This window comes from Fukomys damarensis, unplaced genomic scaffold (assembly GCF_012274545.1).
Source record: "Fukomys damarensis isolate Sample0158 unplaced genomic scaffold, DMR_v1.0_HiC HiC_scaffold_27, whole genome shotgun sequence".
NCBI lineage: Eukaryota > Metazoa > Chordata > Mammalia > Rodentia > Bathyergidae > Fukomys > Fukomys damarensis.
In genome coordinates, this window is record NW_022900939.1 from 38,428,465 (window position 1) to 38,445,780 (window position 17,316).

The 17,316-nt window shown below is 43.5% G+C and overlaps 1 protein-coding gene across 3 annotated transcripts in view; it reads left to right on the top strand.

Moving 5' to 3' along the window:
• Positions 1 to 6,053, top strand: part of Sh3bgrl2 (SH3 domain binding glutamate rich protein like 2) — a 70,399-nt gene extending 64,346 nt beyond the window's left edge. For 2 of the 3 annotated variants that reach the window (XM_010617841.2, XM_010617840.2), the window contains exon 4: positions 619 to 3,219. In XM_010617841.2, coding sequence (XP_010616143.1) covers positions 619 to 630 — 12 coding nt within the window. In that variant the 3' untranslated portion in view covers positions 631 to 3,219. Of the gene's footprint in view, positions 1 to 618; positions 3,220 to 4,778 lie in introns of those variants that run through there. The other variant, XR_778955.2, reaches the window with a different exon arrangement.
• Positions 6,054 to 17,316: the final 11,263 nt, after the last annotated feature.

The following is a 17,316-nucleotide window of genomic DNA, read 5'->3' on the forward strand; positions in this document are numbered from 1 at the left end:
TTCTGCTTCCAGGTCCCTGTCATTTAGCAGTCATATTCGATGTGTAACAGCTGGCAAACCTGCACATTGGCTCGTGAGCTGGGCTGGGTCACAGCCTCCTGTGCCAGGCCACAGCAGTTCAGTGATTGGAGAGAGGGGTGGAGGGGCATTTGGGCAACCAGGACAGTGACTTTATTAACAGGCATGTCCACACCAGCACTGTCCCTCACTTAGTTGTCACCACTAGCCCACACCTCTACTGGCCCCCACAGTGTGGTAACATACACCTACCCATGAGCTGGTACCTTTGTGAGAGCAACAGCAGTCTGTTAAAAACTTATATTTAATAGGTTGGATGGGTGTGATGTAAACCTGGGCTCTGATCCTAAAACCCATATTGTGCTCTTATTAATCATATGAGGGGGATGTATTACGATTTCCAACATGTATGTTCCTGACATTAAAAAAGTCACTGCTGGGGCCGGGGATTTAGCTCAGTGGTTCTGCCATCTGCCTTGCAAGTGCAAGGACCTGAGTTCAATCTGTGGTACCCGAAAAAATAAAAAGTCACTGCCCAAAGGAAATTTTCTTGTTAATGCAGTACAGGCCAATAACTGGTGCCTTTTTTTCTTTTGACAGGCAGAATCCTAGAGGGGAAAACTGGGAGGTGATGTGACGGAGATGCATTTGGAACACCACCTCCTGGTATCAGCACACACCTGCTTACCTAATGCATCACTGTGACGAAAGCCACATGCACCATCAGTAACTTTGCTTGCCATGGAAAAGGTGTTTGGAAGATGTAGGTGGAATGGGAATTGCATGATTGCTTTAAACCAAATCAGGACTGTGTGGGTTTTTTTTTTTCTTCTCATTTTCAGATTGCCCTGTAGTTACCCTGCCTGAAACTACTGTTACCTGTTATAGGTGTGCTTCTTTTAATACTGAAATGTAAGCAGGGTACCATCAGAGAGAATGCTGGATCTGCCCCCTGTTGTAGCAGATGACAGCAGTATGATACAAACTCATTTCTCTGTGGGCTTCCTGGATCACATCCTTGACATTGTCTGCCATGCTGTTAGAATCTGAATGAGAAAGAAAAAAAATCCATGTTGATTGCAAAAGGTCGGCGAAGACTTTCCCTGCGGAACCACAGATGCCACTTGTGTGGTGCTTTGCCACCACATCTGTTGAAAGCGCTGTTCCAGACTTGTTTTTGTTATGTTGGAAACGCTTACCCCCGTGACCCTCCAAACTCCTACACGTGTTTCCAGAAATCACTGTTGTGATATTACATGATTGCCACAAGGTCACAGAGATGAAAATAATGGCTATTTTGGAAAATATATGCTTCTTTATCTCTTGCAAGGGGAAAATTTTACCTAAAAACACAAGACTGCTTGAAAGATATATTTTAAGAGGTGCACAAATTAGAGAGTAAATTTATAGGAAAACTGGCAGATTGGTATCTGAAGGCAATTTCTGCTGTAGCAATTTATATGTACATAAGTGCACATATATTTTTTAAATGCAGCTCCCCTAACAGCTGCTTGTTCTATTTTGTGAAGGGATTCTTTTTTTTTTATGAGAAAGGAAGATCCCAGATATATTTTATGAACCCTTGATGAAGCATATTAAAAGATACCAATTATTGCTGTACAATTAAAAATTGTTTCCTATGTTTTCATTATTCTTCTACCTTGCTCGTATTTTTCTAGTACACAGTCTTGGACTTTTCTGAGTAATACAGATACACGTTGTTCTTCCGTATAAAAGTAGCGTGAATATCGGTAGCACTTGTCTGAGGACAGGGCCGTCTAGAAGGTAGCTCTGAATTGTACTTGACAAGCAGAATCTCTCCTCCCACTGCAGTGGGTGCTGATAAACACTGGACCACGTCTGCTTCATTGGGCAGGGACTACTTTTCTGTGTCCCCACATTTTTTAGAGTTTGGAATTACCAAACATGGGGACAGCCTTGACTAGCATAAACTCTCCGAGGGTTGACTATAATACTCGACTATTCCAAGCATCCTGATGCTAGAGACCTTCTGTTATGATCGTGAGAAGGAAATTTATGAGAAAATGAAAGAGGAAATGAATTAAAGCCCCCCATCTCCCACTTCATGCCTTGCTAGCTGTGGACTAGTCTGTAGAACTTGTTGAATGCCAGAGCTGAAGCCCCTGAGACTACAGGACTACAATCAGAAGACCATGACACAGTTCTTCTCAAACTAGAATAGATGCATGATCCACAACATTTTCTCTCCCAGGAAAGTTTTTTTCAGATTGTGGATGTTCCTGATTAGTTGGTGTCAAAGAAAGATCCAGGTCAAATTCCATTTGATAAATCCCAGGGACTATCCAGAAATTTTATTTTCCGTAGTGGATATTATGTTTGAGTATGTGAGTCTTCTGAGAATACTTAGAATTTCTTTTTTGGATGCAGCAATTTAAAAAATTGCAAGTTGTAATTACCCACCTTGCATTTATTCTGCTCTTACCGGTGAGTTCCAAGGACCAGTTTGAAATCTGATTGAATCTTTGCAAGTTCTGGGGCCATAGTATCAGTACCAACCTTGCTAGACAGAGAGAGTGACCCAGATTTGTCTTAGTAACTTTTGAATTAACCACAGTATACCTGGTATGATTATATTAAACATACTAGATGGATAGCAGTTCTAACCTACTACAACTTTTAAATATCATCCTCCTACTACAATTTTTTATTTTTGGATCAGCAAAGAAATACAAGTGAACAGCCTTCAGGGCTTACTGTACTTGTTCTGGTGGGCTGGCACCACGGGGTGGCATGTCCCATGGTAGCCAGGCCCCGCGGTCCCACAGTATCACCCTGTGGGACCACACCGCGGTCTTCCTTGTGTTCTTCTATCAGCTGGGTTCCAAGCACAAAGTAATGATTTTCTTGTTCCCTTTAGCTAGCTACCTTTATTTAGATTTTTATAATCATAGTATTAAAAAACCTAGGGAAGAAGTGGATTTGCAGGCATAGATGTAATGTCAAGGGCATTTCCAGGCAGAATTTTAATTTTCTGTAGTCAACTTTTGGGGACAAAGGAAGCGTGATACTAAACATCTAATTATGCCATTTTAAAATTAGATAAAATATAGAGTGCCATCCTGTTAGGTTTATACAGACAAGAAGAAAATCAGTTGGGAAAATTCTTGTTTTTTTCAAATTCTGGTATTTTATTAAAATCAAAGGGAAGAAAAAGATATTTTTGCCCCTAAGCTCTAATATATTTTAGATTTGTTTGTTTTATAGATTTAATTCAGCACTCATACATAGATTTTTTTATATTACATGAATTTAATAATGAGCTAAACTTGTTTTTGTCGATTTTTGAAAGGTACCAAAGGTCTTCCTGTTTTGATTGTTTCTTTTGATTTGGTTTGATTTGATTTGGGGGTTTTGCTTTTTGTAGAAATACTTTTTGTTTAATAGCTTCTCTTAAATGTAAGTATCCACTTCAGTCTGCATAATTACTGTTTATAGATTTTCATTTGTACGTGTTTGTCTCTAAAGGCATGGGTGAAATCTCGGATTTTATGTTCAGCATTAAAGGGGAATAAATTCCAGAAAACACACATTCTGAAAATGGAGTTTCTGCTCCCTTCCGTTTCTCAGACTGTCCCTAGTTCTCATTCTTGGTTCACCTGAATTCTTTGTTTGGTTGGGAAACTTTGTGTCTGCTTCCCTCTGTGAATCCTCCGCATAGAGGCCTTGGTAAAAACGCAGGTGGGTTGGTTATGTGCCCTTTTTGAGGGAGCCGCGCGTGCTTTTTGGGAACCATCCAGGCAGCACAGGGTGGATGGTCGGTGTGAGCCATGCCCGTGTTGTGTTTCTGTTGCTTTCAGAAACAAGGCCAGATGGCCGGACTCCTCTGGTGGGTTCCCTGTGAGGAAGCCACTACCTCTGGAAACAGAAGAAAACAGTTTTAAAGGGAGTGTTGAGGCTGATCCCATCGCTGTGCTATTTCAAACCTTCAACCCTCAGAGAGGAAGGTAGAAGAAAGATTCAAAGGAGACAAAGTACATTTGCAGAAATGTTTTAAATCGCACACCTAGAAAGCAAAGTGATCACTGCCTGCTTGTGACCCAGATCTCCAAAGTTTTCCTAGGCCTAGAAATGCCTGTCAGGCTAGTTGGTCATCCTTACCATCTGTGCCTGTCAAGCCCTCAGGATGTGTTGGCTCCTTTCAGGGCAGGACAGTCGCCTCTACCTCAGGACGAGGGAAACAGGCCGAGGAGCAGCTCAGTGACAGTTAAATTCTAGCACTCCAGGCTGCAGCACCTCACCTCAAACAACATCTGTGATCTTTGTGTTGCTGCTGTTGTTAAAACCATTGCATTTTTAAAACTTCATGTCTCTACAAACGCATTCATATGCATTAAATAAAGTATAAGGAGTGATAACAAACTAACCCCTGGGTGCCTGCCGCCCACCTCACGGCTTTCCTGTGAGGCACCGTGCTCTTCCCTGAGCCTGTCCCCCATGTGTCTGACCAAGGGCGTCCTGTCTTGTATTTGTATTGACCATAGCCTTCCCACCCTGGCCATTCTGCTTCCATGTATGTACACTTACAGAATAATAAATACAGTTAAGCTGGATTTCTTGTCCCTTCCTTTTATGTTCATAGCAGTGGGCGTTTTCATTGCTAAATACTTTTCCATTTTATGGGAATATTCATAATTTTCCCCTTCTCCAGTTATTGGTTATTGAACTGCATGATTGAAATGATGCTATGAAAATTCTTTTCTGTGATGTCTGGTGCACAGAAGTGGGTGTATACCTGAAGAGGAACAGCGATGCTCAACAAGAAGGCCGCACACCGAGAGGTCCGACAGGAGACTTCATTCAGGAGAGTGGGACAGAGAGAGAGAACAAAGAAGGGATGGTCCTTTTACAGGTTTGGGGCCCGGCTGTTGTACATCTGTGAGCAAGAGGGCTACTTTTAACCTATCACAAGCCATGTTGCCTTTTAAGAACTTGCCTTGCAGAAGCTAAGTTTCATTTCTCTAAAACTATCGTGGCCTCGGGAAAAGGAAACTTCACATAGTAGCATGGAAGCGTGAAGAACCAGGAAACGTGGCCCATAATGGCAGCGTCTGGTCCCTAACGATACCTTGAAGAGAACTGTTGGGTCGGACAATAGAAGGACATCCTCAGCTTTAATAGATATGGTCAAATTACTTGCCAAAGCAATGGTCCCAACTTATGTTCCTACCACTGTGCTGAGATTTCTAGAGCTCTGGATCTCAGCCAACCTTTGGGCTGACTGGAGTAAAATTGCTGCCAAGCTGAGGGATATAAAATGGTATCTTACAGTGGTTTCTTTGGGCATATTTTTATTAGTAGTATGTTGAGCATGTTTATTGTGGAAAGTCTTCAGTCTGCCTGGAAATCCCTTTTCTTTTACCTTTTTGCCTATTCAACTGTGTTTTTAGTTATTAGAGTTTAAAATGTATATATGCTTACCTTTATTGATAAGTGCTAGTTTAATTTTTATTTTCTTATTTTTACATATATATGTACACATGCATTCATTTATTGCAGCATCAGGGATCAAACCTATGATCTTGCACGTGTGAGGTATGCACTGTGCCACTGAACTGTACCTAGATCCCAAGATTTAACTGTTAAGGAGAAACCAGATTAAAAGTAGAAAAATCTTCTGAAGCTATTTCCAGAAATATGAAAAGCACACGTCTTTATTCCATTTGTACAAAGTGAAGTGCGTGTATTCTGTATTTTTGCATGCATTCATTTTCAGCTGTCAGCATGGTGGCAGAGAAGACTCTCTCTGCTTTTGTACGTTTGTACGGTTCCTTCTTGGAGGCTCTTTTAAGGCTCATCAGATGCACTTATTTGGCGGGAAATTAATGTCATTCATGTTAGGATTTAGTTTTCTGCTGCAGGATTTCATCAAAAGGAAATCTTTATAAATAAAGACTTCATATTTATAGATAACATATTTCCTTAGTATGTCAGTGCATAATGGGCCTATGTCAGTAGACCAAAATGATACCAGATTTAAAAGAACATTAAACAGTATTTCTCCAAGTCAAGAGTGTGGAACTTTTGCTACCAACTAAACAGTCCTTGAGTTGAATGAGGTGGGGCTGTCTTGCTGAGTGTGACCTGGTGTGTTGTGTCAGCAGCGCCCTGGGGGTAGAAGAACAAGAAACTCAAGTGTCTTTTTCCTGCCCGGGGCTCCTAACTCAGAATCTTTTTACTAGACAGACAATACTGGTATTTGAAAGTGTATTCGTGGCAACTTGAGTTTTCTTATAATGATGGAACAAAGATGTAGACTTTCTGGAGCGCGCTGATGTGCAGCACACCGGGTCCTGTTAAAGTACACTTGGGACCGAGCTCTCCGGGTGCAGCTGTCTTCCCCTTGAGACAGAGACGGAAGCCCCGGGCAGCATAGCGCTGTTCCGCGTGGCCCCAACAATCCACGTGCAGCGCTGCAGCATTGATCGAGCCCTGTTGAGTTTGGGACGCATTTTATATTCTGGATCTTGCAGATTTAGTGGCTGGGTTATAAAATACCTCATTTATAGTTTTAGTATTGATTACTTATTGAAATGATATTACTTTGGATATATGGAGTTACATTAAATATTAACATTTTTCCTTTTTAAAAAATGTCTAGAGATATTAAAATGACATATATGACTTGCATTGTATTTCTAATCGACAATGCTGTACCAACCAACCTCCTTACTTGAATTTACACTAGAGAAAGAGATAACTTTAAATTTTTATTTTTAAATTTTGGCAGAATCTCTTCCTTTATTTGTAATACTGAAGGGAAATATGAACATCTTTGGGAACATAATTTCCTAATACTGTTGCCAACATAAATGCTTTTCTCATTTTCCTTTCTGCCCCGCTGGCTTGAAGCATTTTTGTGGGAAAGAAGAGGTTGTTTTTGCGTAGAAAAAACAGAACTGACAGTCATGTTGCCGGCTGTTTTCCTGTGCCTTCTCTCCATAGTTTAGTCTCTGATGTCCCCTGGTATATTGGCCTATAGCTGTGAACAAAGGCACAGTGGCATTTTTACTTTTTTGAGGGGGAATTTAATGAACCACACTGATACCATCTGTAATCTGCAGGACAGTGATGAGTATTAATAAGTTTTAGTCCTAGATTTCTCTGTGTATATAATACTCATTTGAGCTCATAAGAATGTGTAGATAATCTGCCTTTAAAAAATTACTTTCTGGTCTCATTGCCAAAGATTAAAACAGAAGGTTGTACATATAATTGGAAAATTATTCCTGTCTTTGCCCAGAATTTTTAACCATTTTCTTGTAGCTATTGTCCTAGAGAAAATAATTTTGGAGAGAAACCCATATCGCTTTTGCCCTTAAAAAAATGGACAGTAACAGTATTCATTAAGGAGAGGAATTTTTTGTTTTTGTTTTTCTGTTTGAGATTCTTCCCTAAAATAAGGGAGTAGTTGAAGCATTCTTGAGAGTCCGGGAGGTGCCAGGCATCTGTGTTCCCTGCAGTTACCAATCCTGTCACTCTGGCTCTCACTGTCATTTGAATAAATAACCACCCCTGTGTAGCATTTAGATTTTGGGGACGGTGGAACAAAATGACCAAGATAAATATGATTTTCTTTCTTGATATCAAACTGTAAGGTCTCTCATTTTTCTCCCTGCCAGTCCATTCTTGTTATGTACTATATCACCAGGCTGAAATACGGAGATCCCACAGTTGACGCGGTGGCTCACTCTGAGATCGGTACCAGGGCTGATAGACACACAATTTGGCATTGACTCTGCTGCCCTGGCCCACATTTACCTTTCTCATCCTCTTTATGGTGAACCGCTTTCAACAGGGTGCTCCAGGCCACTCCCAGCTAACCAGTAAGGGTTGCTGAAGTGAGGACCACAATTTGAGGCAGAAGGGAGGTGGCTGCTGCAGCTTCCCATACTGGATGTCTTGTTTTGCATACCTGATAGTACACATTATCCTGTGTCCCAGTCATAAGTGAGAAACTGAACATGGACAGGTTTTCCAGCCCAGTGACAAGGTAGCTCAGTAACAATGTCAGGAGTTACCTGCTTAGCAGCCAAAATGACTGCAGCATCCAAACTTGGGGATGACCATGAAGGTCAAAGGGCAACCGCTTCTGCTCCCGGATCACAACTCACCGAGGGAAGCCACTCCAGGGGACCCGTTCTCTAGGGGCAGTGTTCCTAGGCCCCCAAGTGTAGACAGTTCCATCTGCGGTGAGGCTGGAGGAATTACTGGATTCAGTTAGATGCAAGCAAAGTGACAAGTTGGTGGTAGAGGAATTTGGAGGCAGATGGTGTCCACCTCGAGAGCCAGCTATCTCTTGGGACTGCATCAGTTTAGCACTGCATGGATTTTAGGAGTTGCTGAAGTTAGATCTGTTTAATCCAATGCTTTGTCCGTTACTGAAAACTGCGTATTAGTCACCCTCATGCAAGTGGCCCTTTTTGGGTGGAATTTTCAATATGATGTTATAATTCTAAATTTTTTCTGATTGAATTAGTATCCCATGGTTACTTTGCATGGTTTATGATTGAGAAAAAGAATCCGCAGATTGTCCAGCCAAAGCCTGAGAACCTGTGCTGTTTTTTTTTTTTCCTTTGAAACTTTTATTTGGTGAACATCTGAAAAAAGGAGAAAATAAACTCTCCTCTTTTAATAAAGGCACAATCACAATTGCCACTTTACACCCAAATATATATAGATTTTAAAAAAACATCAGTTCTTGCCTTGTACTAAGGAGTCTGCTGATTACCATGTGTTATGTTTGCGTGAGATACTGTGGAAGAAGAAAGTATGTTATTCTTTGTAACTTATCCTGTGAGCATAAATATTTAGTGTTTAATACTTTCAAAGCCCCTTTTTGGATGTATTTTATTTGGTTTTTAACTATCAAGAACATCGCCATGGGACCAGTGAATTGGCTATTAACTAAGCTGGTAAGTGCATTGTCACAAATGTTACAGGAAGATGCAAAGTTCAGAATGTAACACAGGCTTCTAGTCATCCTTACCTTGTAGTTCTATACCCGGTTTTATGAAGGTGTTGACATTTCAAGGAACAAGTGTGGTGCTGCAGTGTGTGCTTAAAATTTATAGAAATGACTTCTCGTGTCATCACATACTTGGAGTAATGTGCGTTGGGCTAGTTTTCAAACATTGGTCTTAGCCTATATAATCTCTCTTTAATTCTAGAGCAATCGACACAGATCAGCCTAGGGTTCTTTTGCTCAATTCAGATGAAATCATGATTTGGCAAAAATTCGACTCAGCTGGCAGTCCTGATGTCACCAGTGGACAACTGTTCAACAGTGCTGGATGCCAGTAATGCTCACGGCCAGCTGTGTGGTCACCGCAGCTGCCAGCTGCTGCCAGCTGTCGCTGTCCAGTGCCGGCTGTACTGGACACCATAGGTTGCCAACTGGCTGCTGCTCTCTGGAGCTCTTTGGTGCAAACAGCTGAGTGTTTATTGCTCTTTCTTTGGAAATGGCCATTCTGTCCACGCTACTCAAGATCAAAATCCCAAGTGGATTTACAGGACTGTTGGAACACACATGGTCCCCGAAACGAATCAGAAGCAGGCTGACGGGAACATGGGTCAGTCCATAGAAAGGATCCCTCCTGGTCTGAAACCCAAGGTATGACTGGGGCACGTTGTTTATGTAGCAGCTACAGGCTGTCTCAGTGCAGGCTTGGGCTGAAAGTTTGCCATGAATGTTGGGTATGCAAATAAGGGGCCCAGAGACCCCTTTTCTGGTCATAGCCACTCCAGGCTTCTCCCTCCCTTCAAATGGCATCAGTATCACCTGCAGTGGGAGCCAGAGGGGCACAAACTCTGCGCTCATGTTGGATTGCGGAGTGGTGGTTTGATAGTCAGGGAGGCTCTGAGGCAAACTGAACTGGCCCACTAGTGGGTGAAGGGGAGCAAAGGGAGTGAGGGGAGGGGCAGACGGCGGCTGGCCAAGCTGCAGATCTGCTCCATCAGGCGCAGAGAAATGTGATAGTCAAGCTTTTCATCTGTCGCACAAAGATCCCGGTTGATCTATAAATGACAGAGATACTGGCTCTCTCTTTGTTTTTAGTATATTCCTGTGACAAACAGAAAATTGAAGAGTGAGGCATGGTGGCACATGCCTGTCATCCCAATTGGGAGGCTGAGGCAGGAGGGTTGCTGCAAGTTCAAGACCAGTCTGGGCTGTATAAGCTGAAGGCCAGCCTGTACTGCATAGAGACCCTGTCCAAGAAAAAAAAAAGTCGAAAAATTCCCTAATGTCTGGCCTATTCACTCACCCTAAAGATCTCACCTGTCCCAGAAGACAGCAAAGGCTAATCAGTGTGCTTATGTGAGTCTAACTAAATCCAACTCTGGCGTGTGCCTCGACTCAGCCGGGGCAGCTGGGGATGAAGTGATTAGGTAGGGGATCCTGCCACACACCTTTGTTAAATTTATGGAAGCCTACAGTTAAAGCAATGGGTTTCCAGAGACAGTTGGTACAGAGGATGCCGTTCACCACCAGTCTTGCCTCTTGCTTGAGCCCCAGAGTGCGTCTTTTCCGTCTTGATTCAGTAGCTCAGAGGGTCTGTGTGTCAAGGCAAGTCTGCCAAGCCGGGATGGCAGGGAGCCATGCAGAGACCGCTGCCTGTCTGGACTTCCCTGTGAGCACGAAAGTAACCTGGGGAGCACTTACCCGGGGTCCACGTCACCAAGTCGGCCCATAGTGAAGATGGTGTTGGTGAGCAGGCTCTGCTGGGCACCTGCGGGCCCCTTCAGCTCTGCAGCCTATGGCCTGGCTTTTATGGGTGTCTGCTGTCTGTGCTTAAACAGGCCCATTGCCCCAGGAGCTGCCGGGAAGGATTACTGCTGGTTTACAGGGAAAGCAAACCAAAACCTGATACCCACTTCGTCCAGTTTGGCTGGTACTTTTATTTTCATAAAGTTTTTTTTTTTAACCTTTTACTGGTAAGTCACTTCAGTCACTAACAACCTTTGCGATGTTTTTCTGATTGAAATTCCTGGCCTTCTGGGCTTCTTACTGATTTTAGCTCCACAATCAAATCAATATAAATTGCTTTCAGAAGGCTGACACAAATATAATGGTTTCATAGTTACTGGATATAATCTTTAATATGAGCTAACTGCTATTCAGTGTTTTTCTTGGGTAATGCAAGTGCCTGGGTGATAAAAACAGCATGTGCTCTTGTCTTATAACAACCTTGATGATAGAGTTGGTTATTCGCAAAGCTGTTGAAAATGACTGCGATTCAGAAAACATTTTAATATGTATATGCGTGGATATCCACGCATACATACGTATCTTGTGGACATTGGTCTCAAATTTTCTACGAAATCTCAATTTAAGAAAGAGGCAAGGAATATCTTGAAACAAAATATTCTTTGCACGCATTCATTGTAAATCTTGGCCTAGGCGATGAAATACAAGCTACAGCAACAGTCACGTAAATACAATAATTACAAAGTCCCTAACAGGAAGTCTCAGAGAAGGAGTGAAAACAAGAATTGCAGAGGTGGGGAGCAGGCCCTGGATTCAGGAGGACACCAAGGCAGAGGGGCCAGTTCTGCCATCAAAGGAAAAGCTGAACTGATGGTTTCTGCAAAAATGTGTCACATATTTTAAGATCAGGATAGTCCAATCTCCTGAATTTGGCACAAGAAAAGAGTAGTGCTGGAATGCACGTTTCACCCTTCCTGCCAACCCTTCTAAAATTCTACCCTGCATCCTTATTTCAAAACACTATGCATTTATAAGTTACAGATGTTAGAAGAGAGAGGACCAGGGTTGGTGACAAACTAGTGAGGCTGCAGCGCCTTTCCTGAACTTGGATATACCACGTGAGGCAGGGAGAGAGGAGATGCCCAACAGCAATCTGAACCATCTGTCCAGCATGATGTGTACTCGGAAGTGTGGAGGACAAGCAGGGCCCCGTGGAGGGTGAGAAGGTTTCTCAGAGTCACGCTGGCCCACGAGGGGAGGGCAGTGCGGGAAGAGCTCTGGTGGAGGGAGGGCCACGCACGGGACGATTCAGTGAAGGACTCGATGGCCCAGGCCTTGGCAGCTCAGTAAACAAAGGCCTCAACGGATTGGCCATTTACAGTTACAATTAATGGTGTACGCAAGAGTCACCTGTTACCCACCCCACGGCGCCTACACACCCACTTCTGCATGAGACTTTCCTGACTGTTACCCCATGGGTTGATCTCAACTTGGCTGAGATGTAGTCGTTTTGTCTCAGGCATATTTGCCTGGGAGATGTTTCTTTGGCCGCTTTCTACTTTGGTTCTATAGTAAATGCTTTCGCTCAGTCTTCTTTGACTCTCTGCCCTGTAATTCTTTCTGGGTTAAAGAACCCACCAGCCAGACAGTGAGTGACAGGCCCTTCAATGTGTGCTGCCTTCCTACTGGCCTTGCAAACCCAAACAACTCAACACTTGCTTCCAAAATGCAAACAAACCCCATAAAAGACAAAATACTAAACTGCTTAGTAGAGGATAAACACTTCTTGTGTCTCTGAAACTAGATGACTTTTCTGTTCATCGTGTGTGTTACTGGAGATTGCACCTGGGGCCCCACACCTGCTAAGCACATCCTTTACCACTGAGCTACAGTCCCAGTCATGGGTGCACTTTTATCGAATGCTCTTATAGTTAAAAAAAGAAATAAAAAACTTGAATGTCCCAGTGCTGATGTGAAAATACAACAAAAGCAAGTATAAGTAGCCACACATAACATTTTCTCTTAGTTTGAATTTTACAAGAAAAAAACCCGGAGTGAAGGTAAAAATGGAAAAATGGCAGTGGCATGTAATTTACACACAGACACATTCGCTAGGTACTAATAATTTGAAAAATTGAAACTGCCCGGCTTGGCTGTACAGGACCTGGGTGGTGGCGACACCTAGAGGCCTGGTGGCTGAGTACAAGTTACAGGGCCAGCTCTGTGCATTTTGCTCTGTTGTAGCATCACGGTGTTCACACCTGTGGTGACATTGGCAAACACGTGAAACCTGCCCTCTGAAAAGTTGTGTACAGTATCCCGTGGTGGCCGCTTAAGTTGGAAATGAAGGGGAAGCATCACTTCATGGCCTGGCCTCTTGGAGGTGGGAGCCAACGGCCAGAGGCATCCTGGCGATTTTGCCTTATTGCCTTGCTAAGCCTCAAGGGGTTCTAGAGATTTTTTTTCAAGTAAATCATAAGCCCAATGAGATTTCCCAGAGCCCCAGCACCAGGATGTTGCACCAGTTGGCAGTAGAGAATGTTTAGCTGAACAGGACACAGTGTCTGGCAGGGTAAGAGTGCCTAGGTGTACTGCTGAGCTAGGACCTAGGGACGCTGAATCTTCCCTTGTTGCTCAGGGGAAAGAGAGCAGTCAGAGGGCTGGGAAGAGGGTCAGGGTGCCTCTCTGCACATTCTCTATGTGAACATTAGATGGGCCCTGTATTTGTTCCCTGTTGCTGCCCAACAAGTGACCCAAGTTCAGTGGCTTCAAACTCAAACACTTGGTAAAGTTCCCAGGAAGTCAGAAGTCCAGAGTGGGTCTTGCAAGCTAAAGAGAAGGTGGCGGTTGGCGCTTTCCTTTCTGTTGACTCTGGGGGAGGCTCCCCTTTCTTACCCTGTGTAACTTCCAAAGGCTGCCTGCCATGTTTGGCCAGCAGCTATGTTACCTACCATGTTTCACACGGAACACGGATCGCCCGCCTTCCTCCTCAGATGACCCTTGTGATGACGTTGGGCCTGTTCACACACTGCATTCAAGGGTGCCAGGGGTTGGGACAGAGGAGGAGGGCATTGTTCTGCCTGCCCACACATCATTTGAGCCAGCTCTGTCCACCAGACACGGCAAATATAAAGTCACTGCTTCTAATCAAGTGAGGTCAGAGACTATGCCAATCAGGACTTTTGTCAGTGCAAGATTGTAATTACAGGTAACTCAGTAAGAGGCCAGTTCAGCTGAGACAGTTCAGGTGTCTAAGGGGTGACATTTGACCAGGGACTGACATATCAGGGAGAATCAGCCAGGTAAGTAAGTTTCGAGCACAGCAAGTAACATATGCAAAAAGCCCAGAGATTTACAAAAGACCTCAGCTATTCCCATGATTAATAAGATGTCGAGTTGGGTTGCTGAAAGTGGCCAAGGCTTTACCGTGGTAAGAGAGATCATTCTTCTTACCGTAATATCTGTTCAGGGCTAACAAATAAAGGAGGCTGATCTCACACACAAACATCACTTCCCAGTGTTCATCGTGTAGGAGATTGTGCTCGATCTGTTTGAACAGCCAAACATTTTAATCTATATTTTTATTAGTCACTTCTAATGATAAAAAGAAACTACAAAGCTAGAATGAGGATAAGCAGATGATGATCCAGTGAAAAGAGTAAAAGAATTTCTAAAGAAAGATGTATAATACATTTTTCATAAGGCTCTTCATATAGTTCTTTCCTCTCACCACCAGCCTCATGAAAATTTTAGTGAGATTTTCATAAGAAAAAAAAAAGATGTCTGTGGTAAAGACCCAAAGGTGAATTGTTCAGAAATGTGAAACAAATGTGATATTATTGAGCCACTTCACATTAATGAGCTCGTAAAACATCTATGCCTGCTATTATGGAAATCTTATTTTTAATTTTTATCTCTTGAATAGAGACTCATGGCCAGTGCCTATTTCAATGCTGACAGAAAATGTGAGAAGTATAGCTGGAATCCTGGAGGGTCACAGAATGCTGTCTCCTGGCCAATTAAGACCCTGCAAAGCGTGTAGAGAAGGTTTTGATGAGGAAAGCATGAAGATGATCAGATATTTGCCAAAATCACTTTCTGCCAGTCTTCGTGCTAGGCCTGTAAGAAACACAAGTTCCCCTCAGGGAAGTGCAGACAGGACGCACTGGAAGGGTGGATGTCTACATTCCTGCCCCTGTCGCTGAGACACAACGCTCAGGTTTTTTCTGGCTCACAGGTAAGGGGTTCCAAGGGCAGAAGGGCGTGATGGAAGGGCTTGGCGGAGGAAAGCTGCTCACATCATGCCGTCCAGGAAGCGGAGAGAGCAGGGAGGAGTCTGGGAGGGAGCCACACCCTGCAGGGACCTGCCTCTAACCAGGCCCCACCTCCCCGCAGCACACTCAGACGCTGAACTCAGCAGTGCATGAATCCCCGTGATCCAGTCACCTTCCAAAAGCCCCACCTCTAGACTCCTAAGGCTTTGGAGGACATTCTAGATCTAAACCGTGACAGAAGGGGACAAGTATCTATGAGCAGTTCTGTTATTTGGTATGTTGGATGATTTAAGGATGTCCAGGATGAAAGTGCTACAAAAACTAGAGGAAGGTCACTTAGCCTAATTCTGTCTTAGAGAGTGGGAAAGAAAAGTTTCTAGAAGAGGCATTTTAAAGCTGAAATCAAAACTAAATGAATGAATGAATTCGCGATCAATCAATAGAAAGGAGTTGCCTGGAGAAGGAGGTTGGGAGGAGAAAGCATCCATCGGAGGCAATAACGTGTGCAAGGAACTGAGGGAGAATAAAAGTTTGGAGTCACCGAAGTACAGCCTGTGTGTTTTGGGCAATGGACTTGATGGTGAGGACCTGGTAGCCTATGCTGTGAGGTGTGGACATTAATCCATCCACCCTTGCTACTCAAAATGTGGGCCAAGGACCAGCAGCATTGTGTGGAGCTTGTCCGACAAAACTCCCGGGTGAGTCAGCATCACATTTAGTGTTTGAGAACCACTGCTGTAGACTGAAAAGTGTTGCAAGAAAAGCACCCCATTATTATATCTGCATTTTCGGGTAATCACAGAGTTTGGCACGAGGGGAAGACCAGTGTGTGGGAAGATGCTGAAGGAAAAAATAGAGGCTGATAATCCAGTGAGAAGGACAATTCATGAAAAGGGCCTTGGAAAGAGACCATTGCCATAGAGATTTTCTGGGTTGATTGATGGATTCAAGTCTCTAAAATGGGGGCGGGCACTAGGCTGTGTTTGGACTCCTGAGTTTGTTCCAGGTACAGAGTGGAACACTGGGTGGGAAAGTTCACCGTGGCAGTTCAGTGGCTGAGGAGATGGTTCAGGAAGTTCCTGGAGGAAGGGTCACCCAGATGAGAAAACCAGTAGAAAGGATCATAGGAAAAACCAAGGGGGAGAAGACTCTAAGAGAAAATTTATGTCAAACACATGGACACACTCTTCGGATTTGATTTTCTGGAAATTTTCAGTGAAATCCATAATTATTTATATGCCCCCAAAATGCAAAGTGCTGAACTGTAGTGATATTGAAAAAAAATAGAATACAGCCAGCAATGTCTATAGGAAATCATTAAAGGGAGAATATTTGCTGGGGCCAGTGGGATTCTCATAGCCAGTGTGGGGACAGGGACTGTTCCGAAAGCAGACAAGTTGTCAAAAAGGAGGATGCTTTAGTGACATCTTAGGAGAGCCCACTGAAAATGGGGAGCCCAGAAATACAGATAGTGGAAACAGATAAAGGAGATCAGAGGAGCTAGATTCTGAAAAAAAATTTTAAATAGACAAGAAAATTAGAAATAGGTGATAGAGGAGTGATTCTCTACGTAAAACTGTGTTCACTGAAAGCACTTTAAGCCTTGCACTAGCTTAGTACTAGCAGGTGTATCAGGTTAGACTTCCCCATTGTCTTACATAGCTAGCAGCTTCTCAGTCAGTGTACAGGGCTCTCTCCATGATAAGCCTGCTCCTCTGCATTTCACTCCTAGGTCTAACTCTTCAGTGCATTAGAAAGGGTGTGGGCTTTGTCAGCTTGCTACATCTCCAGGCCTTTTTATAAAGGTGTCACTTTGAGATGGGGTCTGGCTAAGTTGCCCAGGCTGGTCTTCCACCTATGACCTCCTGCCTGAGCCTCCCAGAGAGCTGGAATTGCGGAGTGCACCCCGCCACCAGCACTCGAGTTCTTACTTAAGTACTTTCTTAATGTATCATGCTCTCAGGGCTGCAGCAAGCTGTTTTTAAAATCACGGTTATTTATTTTTAGATAACTTGCAAAAAAAGGTGTGTGTCTAGGAATCAATTCTCCCTCCCCAGGGAGGCCTCCCACAGGCAGGGAGCAAAGCCTCATAGATGCTTAGGGGTCTCAATCTTACCTTCTGCATCCCTAGAATGACTCGCCACATCTCGGCTGGAAGATACCCTCTTTGTTCCTACAGTTTTTGTGTTCCTTGCTTTTTTAAGTAATTAAAACTAAAAATGAGAGAATAATTGCTGTATTGTAGGAGTCTTTATTTTTACTCAGTCATTACGTCCC